This window comes from Bos javanicus, chromosome 4 (assembly GCF_032452875.1).
Source record: "Bos javanicus breed banteng chromosome 4, ARS-OSU_banteng_1.0, whole genome shotgun sequence".
Classification (NCBI taxonomy): domain Eukaryota; kingdom Metazoa; phylum Chordata; class Mammalia; order Artiodactyla; family Bovidae; genus Bos; species Bos javanicus.
In genome coordinates, this window is record NC_083871.1 from 72,879,403 (window position 1) to 72,891,654 (window position 12,252).

Consider the following 12,252-nt stretch of genomic DNA (forward strand, 5'->3'; position numbering starts at 1 on the left):
GGAACTTTTCATACTTTCAGCATTATTCACATTCACTTTTTCTGGCTTTCACCCTACTTTTATTTGTCTTGCAATTCGTTGATAACTTTCATATATGTTCTCATTTTGAATAATAATCTTGTGACAAAAAAATAAACTTTTGAAATGGATGCCATGGGTATTTTTTATTTTATCTCAAAGATCTGTGAGGCCTCAAACTTTAGGAGCCTTGCCACAGACTTTGCAGTATCTAAAGAATTAGGTGTCAACTCTTGAATTTTTTTACAGAAAACTGTAAAGGCCTTTTAGTTACGCTGTGTTTCCTCTGCTGAGATGAGCATTTGTTGATGACCTTCAAGTCCTTCACTTGTTTTCTTTTGCTTTCAGTTTAAAAAGCATCGGCTTTCAGTGGTACTCACCAATACGTACGCGAAATCTGTGGTGAACATGGCAGATTTAGTAAGTATGAACTCGATTCAAAATCGCCACAGAGGAATTTTATCTCCTGATTGGTAATAAATTGGATAATAGTCTTATATTTTCACTGCCCTAAATTGCACTTTAGCCAAGGTGTCCTGTAAATCCGTGGTAACTTTGTCATGAACTTTATTTAACTTTGATCTCTGACTGGGAAGATGATAAAAGGAAGAGGTAAGAGATATACCTTTATGGCTAAATTTTTTTTTCCTGTATTTTTCACACTGGAAAAGAAAAAGTTGAGTCCTAGCCCCTAACAAAGATATTCACAGCGTATTTCTAGCAATGAAAAAACAGCTGCACCTTTTCAAAAAAGTGCCTGGTGCTGCGGGAATGATGCAAATAAGTAGTTCTACTGTACCTTCTTTCCCAGTTTCCGTGACAAGTCTATGCTGTACCTTCCCCATGAGTTTAATTAAGGCCAGTCAGAGAGTACAGAAATCATCTCCTCGGAGAGTGTTCCCTTTTTTACTAGGGAAACTCAAGGAAGCCTGAATCTTACAGGGTGCCAGAAAATGGACTCTGGGGGGACCTTGAGTAAGGGTGCAAATGTCTATCAAAAAGGGGTATTTTATATCTAATTAGTTCTCTTTTCTTTGGGTGTTACTTGGTGAACGGTTGGATTCTTATTACTCAAAGGAAACATGTGTAAGTTAGAAAAACAATTAACTCCCTTAAAAATAGTGGAGTTTCTCACATTTCACTAAAACTACAGGATTTTCCATAAAAGGAGCTTTGTAGGCCTGTTCATAAATCATTTAATTTTTTTCCCATGTGTATAGCTGGTGTGTTCATTTTGTTAATACACTAGATATATAAAGACCAACTTAAGACAAGGATAGTATTGGTTGCCATGGAAACCTGGGCGGCTGACAACAAGTTTGCTATATCTGAAAATCCATTGATCACCCTACGTGAGTTTATGAAATACAGGAGGGATTTTATCAAAGAGAAAAGTGATGCAGTTCACCTTTTTTCGTACGTAACTTTTCTAATGATTTATTACTTTTCTTCATTCCATGTTGAATACTCTTATTACTTGTGATGAGATGTACTGTTTGTACTGCATAATGCAATTAGGATTTGATGTAGCAGATATATTTGAAAGAAGTTTTAAAGCACAGATTGTTTGAAATTGTCACGAATATTCAATAGGTTTAATTTTGAGTTATTTTCTTATTGCATGTATATTTCATTTTCAAGAGATCTAATCAGAGCATTTACTGAGTGAAAGTACCATTAATTCTCATAAGGAGTTCTCATATTCTTAACAACAGAATAATTATATTCTTTAAATTGCCGTCTTTTAAATGCTAATTTTCTCTGTGTTTTTGGTCTAATGGAGAGCTTAGTATCTCTAGAGTATATTTTATGTTTTACTTTTTCTTACTCTTATGGTTTGTTCTGGGGGGTAACATGTATATTTAATATAAAATCATCTAAAGCCAGAGCTGTTGAAGAAAGTTATAAATGGAAGCAAAAGTGTAGTTTTGAGGTAGCTTTTTATTTTATACAATTCCAAATTTACAGAAAAGTTGCAAGAATACTACACTACAAGGAAATTCCATATGCCCTTTACCCAGATTCATCAGCTGTTCATAATTTAGTCCATTTGTTTTATAATTTTCTTCTTTGTATTCTTCTTTCTTCCTTCCATCTATCCATCTCTCTATCCGTGTGTGTGTCTATTTTTTTTTCCCTGAACCATTTGAGAGTAAGTTGGAGACATTTAGTTATTGGGCCTTTACTACTAAATACTTGTGTATATTCCCTGAGACTAAACCCATTCTCTTATATAACTGCAGTAAACTCTCAAAACCAGAAACTTTAGCCTCAGTACAATGTTTTTATCTAACCCACTGTCTGAATTCAAATGTCACCGATTGTTTCAATATTACTTTATAGCTTGCTACTCCTTCCCCTTGTCCAAATCTAAGATCCAATCCAGGACCACACATTACATTTAATCATCATGTCTCTTTGGTTTCCTTTAATCTGTAGTATTTCCTCAGCCTTTCTTTGTCTCTTTTGAAGTTAACATTTTTGAAGAGTTTAGACCAGTTATTTTATAGAATGTTCCTCATTGTGCGAATGGCTGATGTTTTCTCATTGTGAGATTCAAGTTATATGCATTTTTGACAGAAATACCACATACATGTAATCAGGTCAGAGATTCTTTTTCAAGAGGTATAGTTCTATTTAAGATATTTGTTAATTGCAATGGGAAACATTCCTCAGAAACTTTTTCTTTTGGTTATGTGTGTGAATAATTTTCATATTCTTCCCTTACCTCCAGAATATACAGTATAGAAATGTATGTGTATTGATAAAATAAACGTGGTAAATTAATAATGAGAGATGCTATGATATTTGAGCTGTGAGCAGTAAGCCTTTTTCATTTCCTTTTCTAAAAGGGGAAGTCAATTTGAGAGTAGCCGGAGCGGGGCAGCTTATATTGGTGGGATTTGCTCGTTGCTGAAAGGAGGAGGCGTGAATGAAGTAGGTGTGAACATCTGTACAATACCAAGTGGTATGATGGCTGACGATGTTTTCCTGATATTTAAGGGACAATTTCTCAGTATTCTATATACTCCAGATATTGTTATTTTATTAACAGCCAACCTGGTTACTGCAGATGACCCAAGGACAGAATAGGAAATTAACGGAAGATAATATTGGATAATTCTGTTCATATTCTACTCAGAATAATTTCCAGGCTTAGGAATATGCTGATTATATAGAGAAAATCTTTACCTTTCTTGAAAATAAGACCCTATTTATCACTTTGACTGATTTTCCAGAGAATTGATAAGTTCCCTGAAACATTGGATTGCTACTTAACAACTCAGTTGAAAATTTTCTTCCTCAATATTTGGCAAATTTTTGGAGGAAAAAAATAGACGGTTTTCCAAAGGGTTACTTCTACCCCTCAGGCACTAAATCCGATAGAAGTGATCTAAAAGAAAAATACCTGAATCTTTGAGAGGCTACATATTGAAAAGAAATATGCCTAGATGTTTTCAAGTTTATTTTGACCGAACATCATCAGCACCACCTCTAACTCATATTGTTTGTTTTCTGAAGCCAAGTTCTATTTAATTTGGGGAATTTAGAAGTGTTTTAGTAGACAAACAAAGATGAGCAAGTTCAAAATAAATTATTTTTATTTTCTATTAACTGGATGACTGGCTTAGTTGTATACAAGTATGAAGCTTTTCAGAAATGTCACTGGTGAAATTTGGACTCAAAAATTAGATTTAAGTTTCCAAATCTGGAGGTTGATGATTCTCTGGTTTCTTCTCTATAAGACTTAGTCAAACATGGAATTATTTCTCACTACCTCTTCCTTAATGCTCCATAGTTCAGCACTAGCTATTATGTATTAACCTCTGCTAAATAAAGCGCTTAGAAGTTTTTTTCAGTTATATTGTGACATGTTCCCTGATTCATTTTAAATAAAAAATAATTTGCACTTATAAGTATTTTATTTTTGTTTTTCAGTTTGGGAAAACGGACTTAATGGCAGTTACACTTGCCCAGTCGTTAGCCCATAATATTGGTATTATCTCAGACAAAAGAAAGTTAGCAAGTGGTAAGTTTAAGTACACGTGTGGTTTAGTTATATTAAAAAGAGACTATCTGTAAAATATTTTGCAGAATGAAATTCTTTAACTCAGTTGTTTAATCAAAAGATTTTGAGTGATAGTATAAAGATAGCCTGGGCACAAAATGTTTTTTTCCAAAAGTAACACAAATGTTAATATTTGCATCACTCATGAAATTTCCTCCATGTATAATAAACATTAAAGCCAGGTGTTGTTGAATTAAACTATGAATTTTAAGGCCATAAGTTCAGTTTGGAAATTTTGAATGATCTCAGCATAGAGGTTTAAGGTATATGTTTTATTATCGTTTATTTAAAACATCTCTTACTATTGCTACAGAGGTAGAATTTGCCTGCAGAATCAGATCTGATAAAGGGATGAGTAAAATATGGGCCTAATAAAATATGCTAGGTTTAACATCTATGATGAATATATATTCCCAGTGGGTAGAGTTACTTTACCAGAATGATCGAGCACTATATATTTGGAGTAAGTTGACTATAGTGAAAGTGAAGTCACTCAGTCGTGTCCGACTCTTTGTGACTCCATGGACTGTAGCCTACCAGGCTCCTCCGTCCATGGAATTTTCCAGGCAAGAGGACTGGAGTGGGTTGCCATTTCCTTCTCCAGGGGATCTTCCTGACCTGAGGATCGAATCTGGGTCTTTGGCATTGCAGGCAGACGCTTTACCATCTTGAGCCACCAGGGAAGTAAGTTGACTATAATCATATTTATTATTTTAGCAACAAATGCCATAAATATGATTGTTTATATTAATTACAACTATTACCATTTATGGGCTTGCCTTGTGGCTCAGTGCTAAAAAATCTGCCTGCCAATACAGGAGACATGGGTTTGATCCCTGGGCCTGGAAGATCCCCTGGAGAAGGAAATGGCAACCCACTCCAGTATTCTTGCCTGGGAAATCCCATGGACAGAGGAGCCTGGTGGGCTACAGAACATGGGGTCACAAAAGAGTCAGACACAACTTGCAACTAAACAACAACATCAAAAATTCCCATTTATGAAGTGCCCACTCCATAAAAGACAGTTGAATGCCAGAATTAGCTACATCTAGATGCTCATTTAATCCTCAAGACGGTCCTGCAAGGTATTCATTATCAGCTGATAATGAAGATCTATAAAGTGTCTAGATCTTAAAAGGGTAATGTCTCCAAGATTACAGACATATTAAGTGGTATACCCAGATTTTGAACCTAGGTGTATCTGATTCTAAGACTTCTGCTTAACCAATATACTGTACTGCCTCCTACCAGCAACCTTGAGTGCAGAGGTTTTAAAAATTGATGGGAAATTATAGGAATTTCCATAAAAACCTGTGAAACCAAAATCCTGTGGTCATGCATCACTATTTCATTGCTATTTGATTGTTAAGCCATTTTAACTGAGTGCTTTAAAAATACGGCTACTTGTTAACATTTTTCAGAAGACTTTTAGAGTAGAAATTATATAATCTCAATAGAGTCAAAGTAGAGTTCTGTTGCTATGCATTGCATAAAACACTTCAAATGTGAGGAAAATTAGAGGACTGATCTTTTACTGATTTGTAAATGTACATAAGGAATAAAGTGAACATGTACTTTTAAAAATAGTAACTACGCTAATGCACATGTTTTCACTTTGTAACAAGGTGTATGTGTTCATTTTCTCTTAGGTGAGTGTAAATGTGAGGACACATGGTCTGGATGCATAATGGGAGACACTGGGTGAGCCACTTCTATTTAAAAATAACTCACTGTTCCTTTCTCTACTGTGCTGTTGTCTTCTTAGGAGGATGGCAGTCAATAAGTTACTGCCTGGAACCCTACCCATAGGGATTTAAGACAAACTTGGCAGTTAATTTTCTCAGTGGCTCTGTAGGAAATAGATTTTCACAAAATAGTCTTTTGTTTATGAAAACAATTGCTGTCTATTAAGCTAGTAAGTCAAAGATTTTTTTTAGGGAGGGGATAGGACTTTGAAATATGGTGAGTCAGGGCCATACAGGATAAATGATTCCATCAACTTCAGGTAAATATAATAATTTTTTTGAAGAATTGCTTTTTTTTTTAAATTTTATTTTATTTTTAAACTTTACAATATTGTATTCGTTTTGCCAAATATCGAAATGAATCCGCCACAGGTGTACCTGTGTTCCCCATCCTGAACCCTCCTCCCTCCTCCCTCCCCATACCCTCCCTCTGGGTCGTCCCAGTGCACCAGCCCCAAGCATCCAGTATCGTGCATCGAATCTGGACGGGCGACTCATTTCATACAAAAGATTATTGAAGTATAGTTGTTTTACAATATTGCATTAATTTCTGCAGTGCAGCAAAGTGATTCAGTTACACATATATGTACATTCTTTTTCATATTCTTTTCTGTTATGGTTTACCATAGGATATTGAATATAGTTCGCTGTGTTACACAGTAGGACCTTGCTGTTTATTCACTCCTTATATAATAGTTTTCATCTGCTAATCCCAGGGCTTCCCAGGTGGTGCTAGTGGGAAAGAACCTGCCTGCCAATGCAGCAGACGTAAGAGATGTGAGTTCAATCCCTGGGTCAAGAAGAGCCCCTGGAGGAGGGCATGGCAACCCACTCCAGAATTCTTATCTAGAAAGTTGCCTAAAGAATAGGGTCGCAAAGTGTTGGATACAACTGAAGTGAATTAGTATGCATGCATTCACATCTGCCAGTCCCAAACTCCCAATCCATCCCTTCTCCATCCCCTCTCCCCTCTGGCGACCTCTGTGTCTGTGGGTCTGTTTCTCTTTTGTATATAAGTTCATTTGTATCATATTTTAGATTCCACATATAAGCGATATCATATGGTATTTGTTTTGTTCTGATTTACTTCACTTGCTATGATAATCTCTATTTCCATCCATGTTGCTACAAATGGCATTATTTCAGAATAAGGAAGTTGTTCAGACAATTTAAACTCAGTACGGCCTTATATGGAGGGTTTGACATGAAATACTTGATAAATTAATTTACAGTAAATAATTGTAAATTCCATTAGTTAATTCACTTAAACATTAATCGTTATGCTAAGAAGTGGGAATATAAGTGCACAGGCTAGGGGGAGAGATTTTTATAAAAATCTATTCATTCTTATCTTAATTGTGTTTTCACTTTTATAAAAAGCTCAATGTAAAACAAGTTTTGAAAAACACAGAAAATAAAATTTGTACCACCTCTTTTCTTGCCATCAGGTGATAACTATGGTTAATATTAAAATGTGCTGTGCTGTGTTTAGTCGCTCAGTCCTGTCCTACATTTTGCGACCCCATGGACTGTAGCCCACCAGGCTCCTCTGTCCCTGGAATTTTCCAGGCAAGAATACTGGAATGGGTAGCCTGTCCCTTCTCCAGGGGATCTTCCCAACCCAGGAATTGAACTGAGTTTTCCTGCATTGTAGGTGGATTCTTTACCAGCTGCGCTACCAAGGAAGCCCCTGTTAACAGAACGTTAAAATAGTTTTGTTTAAACCTAGTATTTTGGGAATTCCTTGGCCATCCATGCTTCCACTGCCAGAAGGCAAAGTTTCGATCTCTGATCGGGAAATAAGATCCTGCATGCCATGAGGTGCAGCCAAAAAAATAAAATAAATCCAGTAGTTTTGTATTTTTTCTTTCCATTTTTATTGTTTTATACAATTTGGATTATACTGGTTATAGCTGTTTATTCATTTTTTACTTAACATTATAGAGTCAGCATTTTTCTAAGTCTTCATTCTTTAACACTATGATTATTAGTAACTACATGGTATTTTAGTTTTATTAATATATCACGGTTTAGTTAACAGTTTTCTGTTGAACATTTAGGTTATTTTCATGTTATTTGCTGCTATAAATTGTGCCACCATAAATATCTTTATTCAGACATCTCTGGACACATAGCAAATTAATTCCTCAAGAAAAATTTCTTAGAGCAAAATTCCTAGATTTAAGGCTATTTCACATTCTGAAAATTCTTAATGCATAGTACCAACTTGCTCTATTGCCAGGTTTCTTTTTCTATTGACGTTTGATTATTTTGGGGTGTGTGTGTATATATATATATAATAAAAATACATATTATTTGGAGATATATATATATATATAGTATTTTGAAGCAATCTGAGACTTGAAGAATTGAAAGAATAGTTACAAAGAAGCTTTTGTTTCTGAATCATAAGTTCTACCATGGTGCCTATCACTTCAAAATGCTAAACTTAATGTACTTTCTGTGGACATAAACTTGGGCAAACTCAGGGAGATGGTGAGGGACAGAGGCCTGGTGTGCTGCAGTCCATGGGATCGTGAAGAGTTGGACACTGAACACAACTTGGTGACTAGACAACAACAACAAAAATGTACATTTCTATAAACAAAGGCATCTTCCTATAGGACCACAATTCAACCAAGAAAATCAAGTCCTCATTCAGGACTGGCCCTTTGTTTCCACAATGGCATTTTAGCAAAAACTTCAGAATCAGGATTTTTTGATTACAGTCAGGTTTTGGTCTCTTCAGTCTGGGATGATTCCTGTCTATTTTTGACACATTTATAGATTACAGGCCAGTTATTTTGCAGAATGCTCTGCAGTTTGGGTTCCAGCCTAGATGTAATATTTAGGAAAGACTTATTGTGGAATAAATTATTTCTAACTCTCTTTGATGGAAATTACACATATGTAGGTGTGTGTTTCCTTTGAATGGGTATGCAGATGATGCAGAGCAAATTATAGTTGCCACTGGACTTCCCAGATGGCACAGTGGTAAAGAATCTGCCTGCCAATGTCGAAGATACAAGAAACATGGGTTTGATCCCTGGGTCGGGAAGGTCCCCTGGAGGAAGAAATGGCAACCCGCTCCAGTATTCTTACCTTGAAAATCCCAGGGACAAAAGAGCCTGGTGGCTACAGTCCCTGGGGTCGCCAAGAGTTGGATTTGACTGAGCACATAGTTACCATTAGTCACCAATGACGAATGTGTTGCTGTTGTTGTTTAGTCACTAAGTTGTGTCTGACTTTTGTGACCACACGGACTGTAGCCCACCAGTCTCCTCTGTCCATGCGTTTTTCCAGGCAAGAACACTGGAGTGGGCTGCCATTCCCTTCTCAATGCAGATATTATGCATAAGTGGAATTTATTATTTATTTATTTAATTTTTAGGAATAATGTACAGTGTTAACAGTGTTAAATTTTAAAACTAGTCTACAAACAAGGGAGACAGAAATTATACCCAGCTATTGCCTTTCTTCTCTCTTATAGATATTATCTTCCTAAAAAGTTTACCCAGTGTAATATTGAAGAGTATCATGACTTCCTAAATAGTGGAGGTGGTGCTTGCCTTTTCAACAAACCTTCTAAGGTAATAAGTGTGATCAGAGTTGTTAAGTTATTAATCTTTCTCAAATATTATAAACACAAATTTTCATTCATTGTGTCTAATGGAGCGAAACTTTTCAATTTGGTTCATATGTACGTATTCTTGATATGCTAAATGTCTGCATTTCTGAATTAAATTAATCATGGGCTATTCTGATGGGAATAAAAAGCAGGTATAAATTAGAGTTTTGCTTTCTGAAAGACGTTCATTTTCTTTTCATAAAGCCAAATGAGGATTCAGGGTTTGCTTACAAAAACGATTTTACTTTGCATTTCTTTTTCATTTTCTTGATGCATTTTTTTTCCCCTTTGGATACTGAATCATAATTCATACTAATGGAAAAGGAGGTCTTTCTTCTCTCATTAATCCCCATCTCTGGGGCAAATTATTACTGCTGTTCTCTGCAAAGCTATGTTAATAGGTAGAGCTGAATTTTATATTAAATAAATCAGTGAATTTATTAATTTTTGTGATGTTTTCCTCATTGCTCACAAAATAACTTTGTTTCACAAGTTAATACAGTTGATACAGAGCTTTTCACAGATAATTGTATTTGATTGTCAGAATAATTCATTATGTAGATGGAAACTGATATTATTGCTATTATTGTTTTAAATATTAAAACACTTGGGCTCTGAGATGGCAAGCCATTTGCCCAAGATACATGGCTAAGCCAAGATTTGAATACAGACATTCTGACTCCAAATCCCTTGCTCCTGTTTGAAATGAAATTTTAGGAGTCCATCTGGCTTTGTTTTAGCCAATGCCTAGATCATTTTTTGCTTTGATGGCACTTATCAGACCCTAGTTGGTGTGTGTGTTATATATGAAAATATGATTAAGTCTGAAATGGAATCAATACTAGACACTTCTAAAGTTTCCAGTTCTAAAATTCTACAGTCATACTTTATAGCTTAGGAAAATAAAAATATATTTTGAAATGACTGACAGGCCAGAAGTATAGTTGTGACACTTGTGATCTCATAATCTTATATTTGGTGCTGATTTTTCTACATTTTAGTGCCCTTCCTGTTTTTCATTCCACAGCTTCTTGATCCTCCTGAGTGTGGCAATGGCTTCATTGAAACTGGCGAGGAGTGTGACTGTGGGACCCCGGCAGTAAGTCTTTGTGTTTGGATGATTTCTTTAGGTTATTTGGGGTTATTCTAGATCCACACTGAACCATACAGAGCAAGTGTTGTGCCTAGAAATTTCATAAGCTTTCTGGAACAAAGATGATAATTGTGAGGCTGTACATTTATTTTGGAAAATAGCCTGATGCTTTCAGGAAAATAACACCACTTTCATTTTTTCCAAATGTTTATATTCCTTAGGAATGTGTCCTTGAAGGAGCAGAGTGTTGTAAGAAATGTACCTTGACTCAAGACTCCCAATGCAGTGATGGTCTTTGTTGTAAAAAGTGCAAGGTAAATAAATGTTCATTGATAACCAACTGAAAGAAAAGAGGACATATTTGATAAGTTATTAAAGCAATAACTTAAATAGTTAATATTTAAGGTAAATATAAGCAAATAACAATAGACAATAGTAAGACCTAATGTATGTTGAGTGACAAGTGCCCTAGGCTTTATAGGAGTCTCACAAGTCTTGTGAGGAGTAGTTACTATTTTTATTCCCATCTAACAGACGACAAAACTGAAGTTTATGGTGATTAAATATACCAAGTAAATAAGGAGCTAGGGCCTATGTGTTTGTAATCCCCAGAGTTTGTCCTCTTTGTACTGCCTCCCTGAAAAGCATGCACTTTAAATGAAACCATTTAATGTGCTGTAATATATACGTATTAAAAGACGCTTACTCCTTTGAAGAAAAGTTATGACCAACCTAGATAGTATATTGAAAAGCACAGACATTACTTTTCCAGCAAAGGTCCATCTAGTCAAGGCTATGGTTTTTCCTGTGGTCATGTATGGATGTGAGAGTTGGACTGTGAAGAAAGCTGAGTGCCAAAGAATTGCTGGTTTTGAACTGTGGTGTTGGAGAAGACTCTTGAGAGTCCCTTGGATTTCGAGGAGATCCAACCAGTCCATTCTAAAGGAGATCAGCCCTGGATGTTCTTTGGAAGGAATGATGCTAAAGCTGAAACTCCAGTACTTTGGCCACCTCATGCGAAGAGTTGACTCTTTGGAAAAGACTCTGATGCTGGGAGGGATTGTGGGCAGGAGGAAAAGGGGACGACAGAGGATGAGATCGCTGGATGGCATCACCGACTAGATGGACGTGAGTTTGAGTGAACTCCAGGAGATGGTGATGGACAGGAGGCCTGGCGTGCTGCGATTCATGTGGTTGCAAAGAGTCGGACATGACTGAGCAACTGAACTGTACTGAACTTAATAATATTAATAATAATAGCATAATGTAATATAGTTTAAATGAAACTATTCTTTGAATAATGCATTTCCTTTATTGTAAATCCAAGTAGATATTCAATTCAGTTCAGTCCAGTTCAGTTGCTCAGTCATGTCTGACTCTTTCCGACCCCATGGACTGCAGCACACCAGGCTTCCCTGTCTATCACCAACTCCCAAAGCTTGCTCAAACTCATGTCCATCGAATCGGTGATGCCATCCAACCATCTCATCCTCTGGCTGCCTTCAATCTTTCCCAGCATCAGGGTCTTTTCAATGAGTCAGTTCTTCACATCAGGTGGGCAAAGTGTTGGAGTTTCATCTTCAGCATCTGTCCTTCCAATGAATATTCAGGACTGATTTCCTTTAGGATGGACTGGTTGGATCTCCTTGCAGCCCAAGGGAGTCTAAAGGGTCTTCTCTAACACCACAATTCAAAAGCA

The 12,252-nt window shown here is 36.2% G+C and overlaps 1 protein-coding gene across 10 annotated transcripts in view; it reads left to right on the forward strand.

Annotated features, from left to right (window-relative positions):
- ADAM22 (ADAM metallopeptidase domain 22) overlaps nt 1–12,252 on the forward strand; it is a 238,318-nt gene that overhangs the window by 166,056 nt on the left and 60,010 nt on the right. For all 10 annotated transcript variants that reach the window (XM_061414358.1, XM_061414361.1, XM_061414360.1 and 7 more), the window contains exons 10-17: nt 367–438; nt 1,268–1,434; nt 2,871–2,955; nt 3,958–4,048; nt 5,737–5,788; nt 9,323–9,422; nt 10,488–10,559; nt 10,775–10,867. In XM_061414358.1, the coding sequence (XP_061270342.1) occupies nt 367–438; nt 1,268–1,434; nt 2,871–2,955; nt 3,958–4,048; nt 5,737–5,788; nt 9,323–9,422; nt 10,488–10,559; nt 10,775–10,867 (732 nt within the window). The remainder of the gene's footprint in view (nt 1–366; nt 439–1,267; nt 1,435–2,870; nt 2,956–3,957; nt 4,049–5,736; nt 5,789–9,322; nt 9,423–10,487; nt 10,560–10,774; nt 10,868–12,252) is intronic.